Source organism: Guyanagaster necrorhizus (assembly GCF_019112545.1).
Source record: "Guyanagaster necrorhizus MCA 3950 unplaced genomic scaffold BT62scaffold_18, whole genome shotgun sequence".
NCBI lineage: Eukaryota > Fungi > Basidiomycota > Agaricomycetes > Agaricales > Physalacriaceae > Guyanagaster > Guyanagaster necrorhizus.
The window spans coordinates 380,122-386,658 of NW_025064897.1; the positions used below are offsets into that span (position 1 = coordinate 380,122).

The 6,537-nt window shown below is 41.8% G+C and overlaps 1 protein-coding gene across 1 annotated transcript; it reads left to right on the forward strand.

Annotated features, from left to right (window-relative positions):
- Positions 1-2,015: 2,015 nt before the first annotated feature.
- On the forward strand, positions 2,016-2,300 carry BT62DRAFT_900015 (uncharacterized protein; the record flags this gene model as incomplete). Its single annotated transcript, XM_043183391.1, has 1 exon — positions 2,016-2,300. A coding segment is annotated over one exon (285 nt), but the record flags the coding sequence as incomplete, so codon positions are not given.
- Between the last annotated feature and the right edge of the window lie 4,237 nt (positions 2,301-6,537).

Consider the following 6,537-nt stretch of genomic DNA (forward strand, 5'->3'; position numbering starts at 1 on the left):
TATCAATACATCATTCAAGAGAGGTATAGCCTCACTCACTGGTCTGAGTTCCAGATACTTTGAGCAGAGACAGGTGAAATAGTCAGCCAATTCATTTTTGAAGAAATCTTATGTCATTGAGATGGTATTGCAGAGATCCTTGTCACAGATAATAGACCTCCAATGATTGCCACAGTGAAATATCTGGCTAAAACATACAGCATCCATCACATCCACATTTTAGTCTACAACTCTCAAGCTAATGGCCTTGTCAAGGTTGCACACTGGCCTATCTGTGATGTGCTGAAGAAGCTGTGTGAAGGGAATGAACAAACCTAGCCAAGTAAGGCTCACCTGGTCTTTTGGGCTGACCAAATCATAACATCTCACTGCATACACACTTCTCCCTTCTTTGCAGCCCATAGTGTCGAATCACTCCTCCCATTTGACATCCTGCTCACAACATTCTTATTTCCTGAGATCATCAGAAAAGTATCCAAGTCTGAGCTGTTGTACATGTGTGCATGTCAACTTGAGAAATGAGATAAAGACTTGGCTAACCTTGAGCATCACATCATCAGAGCCAGATTCCAATTGATTAAGGACTTCCAGCAGTGATTTATGAACACAATCCATGACTATGATGATATGCAGGCTACATGTCCAGCCTTATAATTTGCAAATTCTGCATAACACACTAGAATATGCTAGTAACTGAGGATCATTAGCCAGTAGAAGACTATGGCTGAGGCTCCGAGCTGATAGTCATGCTAGTCACCAATACTAAGTCCAAATTAGACTTTGTAAAAATAACATGGCCTAAAGATAAAAATCCTAAATCAGGTTTGAACTTAGTATTTTCTAAGGTGTGCAGAACTTTTCTAAGTCCAAGTTGGACTTAGAAATGGTATCTCAAATGGGGACAATTCTATATGCCACTAAGACAAGTATATTCTAAGACAGCTAGAGGTATAATACTATAGCCAGTTGTAGAGTATTGAGTAGAGATAGCATCATCCAGGAGCAGTAAGAAGAGAGACCCAATGATCTATGACTAGCACTGTGAGTTTTGACTCAAATGCCTAAGTCCAAATTTCCTAGGTATCAGGTGACCTAAGAGACTTAGAATTGAGAGGAATAGAGTGGATAGGACCAGTTGACCAGGCCTGATTGATCAAGCTACTAAGAATAACTTAGAGGATTAAAACTTTGAGTAATAGGTACCCACAGGTACTGTAGGCTTAAAATAAAGCTGTGTGGTGGCTAGGTGGGTCTGGGCAAGCCTAGGAGAGCCCAGAAGTGCTGCCATTCCAGAATAATAGTGTGATTCTACTTTAAACAGGAGAAATATTATTTTGAATGCTTTATTTATAGATTCTGTATCTGTTGTTTATGTATAAAGGAAGGGAATGGGGGGGAAATAGGAAGCAAGCGACCCACCCCTGCATTCAGGCCTTCTAGCCCACTGTAGCTAGTCTCTGGAACAACAGATTTTGAGTTCTGCTTCGACTTAGTGATTTATTTAAGTTGCTTTGTCACTTAGAGAGGATTGGATTGGAATAATAACTGTATTTTGGGTTTCAGATTAATTTGGGTTCCAAACTATAAGGGTTTCAGCATCAGAATACAAGTTCTTCAGTTTTGAGGGCTGCTAGCCAGCCAAGAGTGCAGCTAGTCAAGCCTAAGTGCTTGATAGACTTAGTATTTGAGTTTTAGAGTTCATTGGGTTTCAGAATATTCTAAGTTGATTTGGAGCATAATTTGGTGTTGATTCTAAGTCCTAATTATACTTAAACATTGCTATAAACTACTCTCATGAGTATTGCATCTTTGAAAGCAAGATAGAGTTGAATAACTGTCTTTATTGACTGTTTCTCTGATTTTACTTAAGACTGCAAGAGTGCTTCTATTGTACTCGAAACAACTGACCTCGACTGTATTTGGTGATTGTGTATTGAGTGGTTAGGTGTTGGTGTTTGAGAGTTCATTCCTCATTCACCTCTCTTAGTCACTTAGCTATTACTAAGCACATCAACAACTTCAAGCTCAGTGCTCTAGTCCTTGTTCTTAACAAGAAAATCAAAGTCAACACCAACAGGAAGTTTTGTCTTCACTATCTTGGTCTTATGGTTGTAGTCCAGTGCACCCAAGGAGGAGCATGCTATCTTGCAGAGCTGGATGGCACAGTACTTCAGCTTAAATTTGCAGCTTTTTGGCTTGTACTCTATTATGTGAGGTTGAAGAATGAGTTCAAGGTCACTGAGTTCATGGACATGTCACACTTTATGGGACTTTTTGATGATGATATCAACAACACATGATACAATGTACATTTTGGCTCAGAGGCTGAAAATTGAAGTTTGTATGGGATGTAGAGAATTCACCTGCTCTAGACTATTTCTTTAACCATTTCCTTTGTTACCTTATCTTGCTTTTACCTTTCTTTGTCTATACAGTGTTTACTTGTCACCCTTAGTTAGCCTCCCTCTTTCTTTCAATATTTTACATTGTCTTTGCCAGTTACCTTTGTCTTATTACATGCCACTCTACAAATAGTATAAGTATGTAGCTACTTGGTACCAATGGAATCCATCTCCCCCATCTTCTCTGGTGTCTATCTGGATCTTAAAGTGTAATAGCCAAGCCTTTATCTGCACCTCTAACCTATAGGAGTCTTTGTTTCCAGCCTTGTCATTTCTGGTCTCACTGGTCTCCTTGTCCTTGCTGTCCTTGACAAGGAAGCTCTCTGGCTGGTCATAAATAGACTGGGCAGAGGCTTTGACAGTTGCCAGCAAAGTGGTTGTTGATTCAGATACTTAGTCTGGCTTCAGAGAAGGTGGTTCAAGGAGGAGACTGATCAACAGATCAACCAGCCCTGATGGTAATATCATATCAGCTCCTGCTGTATGTTCTTTGCTCTTCCAGTTCTCAGCAATAAATGCAGAAGTTTCTGTAATATCAAGGATTGAGAAAGAGTGCTGCAACTCTTTCATCCAGAAATCTCCAGAGGCTGTGGTCAGAGATGTGAGCATTCCTGGGGACTCAAAGCCTATAGACATTGAGTATGGATTTGGCATGAGAGAGAATGGTGTTAGTATTGGCAATGCTGTCAGTTCAGAGATAGAGAGAATATGCAGTATGCTGAGCAGCTTCACTAGCAGTGACCACTTTGGCTGATTCTGCCTAGGGGTCAGTTTCACTTCATGTGGAGGTACTAGGCTCTCTGAAAGGAGAGTCCAGTATTCCAAGACCATATCAAATTGGAGAAGCAGATCTCTAAGTGGTGGCTTCACAGAGATGTCGCTCTCATCACTACTGTTAATTGCATCTTTCTTCTTTGTTTTGAGCAAAAGCTCAATTGGCTGCCTTTATCAGGGAGGTGGTGAGAATACTAGTGGTCTGTCTGTGCATATTAATAATTTAGGGTCTGTCTCTTAGAGTAAGCTGAGCATAAAGCCTTCTGCTCTTATTGATCTTAGCTGTAAGTTGATCTTCTCAGGGCTCATGCAGCTCTTTGACATTTAATCAGAGGTCAGTGGCCCTATAACTACTATAGTTGATGTAGACTGACAAGATGAGACTTTCTGCTAGTGTGGCATAGAGTGAGTTGTGTCTTGAGTTTAACAAAACACTTCAAAGTCTTAAAGTCACCTTAGGAGCATCAAGAGAGTCCTGAGCATGATCTCTAATGCCAGGCTCTCTTAGGGTGGTAGAAGAGTTAGAAAATAGTGAGTCATTAAAGAAGTCTATAAGGAGATCCTTATCTTTGTGATTAAAAATAGAGGATGGGATTCATGGGTTCTAGAATCCTATGAGGCAATGATTACTATCTCAGCTGTTTGGTCATCAGAGTTGAGAGGGGTATTTGTATCTTTTTTTCTTCTGAAAGTTCTCTGAATATGAGCTGCTAGATTTAGCTTTGGATACAAGTCCATTCAGAGGCTGGAAGGAGACTCAGGTAGAGATGGAGATATTATAGAATGAGAGATCAGATGTAATGTTTCAAAGAATTTATTGAATCTGCTAGAATGCTTAATAGTGCCTGATTATCTAAGCTGTTACTGATTGTTGTCTGTAGTGAAGTTGAATGAGTGCTAATAAGCCTAGAAGTGTTCTAATAATGGAAGCTAAAAGCTTAAAGAAGTTGTCAGTAAAGTCAGAGATTGTGATAGATGATAGTGGCATTTGGTTTCTCTCATGCTATTGTGCATAGAAAAAGGGAAGCTCCAGCTTTGAGCTAATTGTTAAGTCTAAGCAACATGTGACTTAAATATGTGATAAATAGGAGCTGTATCACCTTCATACAGTCACTCCTAAGTTTACTGTTTGTGTTTGTATAGCACTATATCTCAAGGCTAATACAAGTTAGCTTAAGATAGAATGGTAGAATGTAAACTTCAGCTTGAAGCTGGAGTTATACCAGCAAAAGCTATTCTACTTATATACAGTTTGTACTTAATGATATAAATATTACTACTAATTGTGTCTTTTATGGCTTTTGTACTCTGTATTCTTGAGTGTCATTATTATCTACAAAAGTCTTATTGTGCATTGTCAGGCAATACTGTTGCATCAAAAGACAATAACCAACTGGGGTTGTTGTGATGACTAAGCCAGTCCCACAGTCTTAAACACTGGTCTAGCACTCTGACTAAGCATAAATAGAGATTAATATAAAGAAAAAGAGTATTAGGAACATGCCAATCGAGTGGGCTTGAGTGCATGCACAGAGTCCAGCAGAGTGTGTGGGTGTCGATGAAGCTATTAGCAACATCACCCTTGAGTCAGAGCCCAAGGATCTGGATGGATGGAACAGAGTTCCATCAGAGAAGTGAACAGGAATATCCTTCAGAGTGGAATCTGATGGATGAGATAGGAAGGAGTTGAAGTGAGTGCAAAGTGTAGATGGCTTATCCAAGTTGATATTTGAACTGAGTAGTTACAATGATGTACATGGCTTTATATACTAATGGTAGCTAATTCCAAGTTGGGTTCCATTGGGTTCTGGTGTCAGTATTCGCTACTGAGTTCGGAGTCTAGATATTACAATGTGAAATACAGATATGAAATGATAATGGTGAAATGAAATTAGTAGGTAATGGGAAGCAGCCAGAGTCTGGTGGATAGTGTGATTGGATTTATGGTTGGTTGAGATGACATGGAGGCTGGCAGCATGCATGTAATAGTATCCCCCCCTTAGCATTCTTGCCCTCAAGAGCACAGATCCCGATGGTCAGTGGGGCCACATGGAAAATTGTTGGTGGCCATGGGAGTTTTGCAGCTTGAACTGAAACCACCATCTTTGCCTATGTCATCGCTCACCACATATCATCGCTCATGCACTCCCAAGCCTCTGGTGAGAGGGTCCACCCCTGATGGCCCTGAAGAGGCCAAGGAATTGTTTTATCTGGAATGGTGAACTGTGAAGAAAGAATATGTGGAAGCTGTAGAGAGCCATTTAGAATGGCAAGGGGAGCAGGAGCAGGAGGAGAGGGCTCAGGCAGACTGTGTGGCCCAGGAGTCATGGAAAAAGGAGCAGAGGGAGGAATTGGAGAGGAAGAGAGAGGAGATTTGGCAGGCCATGAAGAGGTGGATGAAGGAGGCAGAGGAGGCATTGAGAGAGGCAGCTCAGAGAGAGGCTGAGGAGAGAAAGGCTGTGGAGGCAGCAGCAAGGGCTGAAACTGAGGAGGTAGAGCCAGAGAGGATGGTTATGGAGGATGGGTTGCAAATGACCCCCATAGAGGCTGTTGATTTCTGGCTTTGTCAAGTGTTGGCAGAATGGTTTGATCCTAGCCCTGGTCTTCACTTCAAGAAGGTGGCTTGCCCTGTGTCTCCAGAGTCCAATGATGAGCAGAACAAGGGGACTGAGGGGGACAATGAGTCTGAGAAATCTGAGGGGACTCTGGAGAGGAGGAAGAGGGTGCAGGAGGGGAAGAGAAGGGCAGTGGGTCCGGCGGAGAAAGGCCGTGAACATAAGTTCAGGTCGAGGAGTGTAGTGGATAGTAGTGAGACAGAGGTGGTTGTTAGCCCCAAAAAGTGGGTGAAGTTGAAAGTGGCAGAACCAGCAGAGGGTGAAGAATTGTTGGATGGTGAAAGTAAGTGTCTTGGTTTTCTTTCCTGGCTTAACTTAGCTTTTGTTTTCAGGGAGTTGTGTGCATTGTCGTCAAGATGGCACATGGTGTTATGCACAACTAGTAACCAAAGGTGCCAGTTGAGGGTGGACTTGCTCTCACTGCAAGGTCAAGAAAACCACCTGTTTGTTCAATAAGAGCATCACCACAAGTGAGGTGATCAGCAGTGTGGAGGTCTCCACCGGTCTCCACCAACTTTCAAAATTGATATGCAAGTTGATGCGTCACATAGATGAGTTGGTGGACAAGATGGCAGATATTTGTGGTACTGTGGCAGATCTTTAAAATGACTATGGTTCTGATGATATGTCATCTCCTTCAGAGCTGTTTTCAGAGTTCAAGGTGGAGGCCTGGAAAAAGGCCTGACTGATTTTCAAAGATGAGAGGGATCAGGAGGTGATGTTGAAGGGGCTGGATGAGGATATAG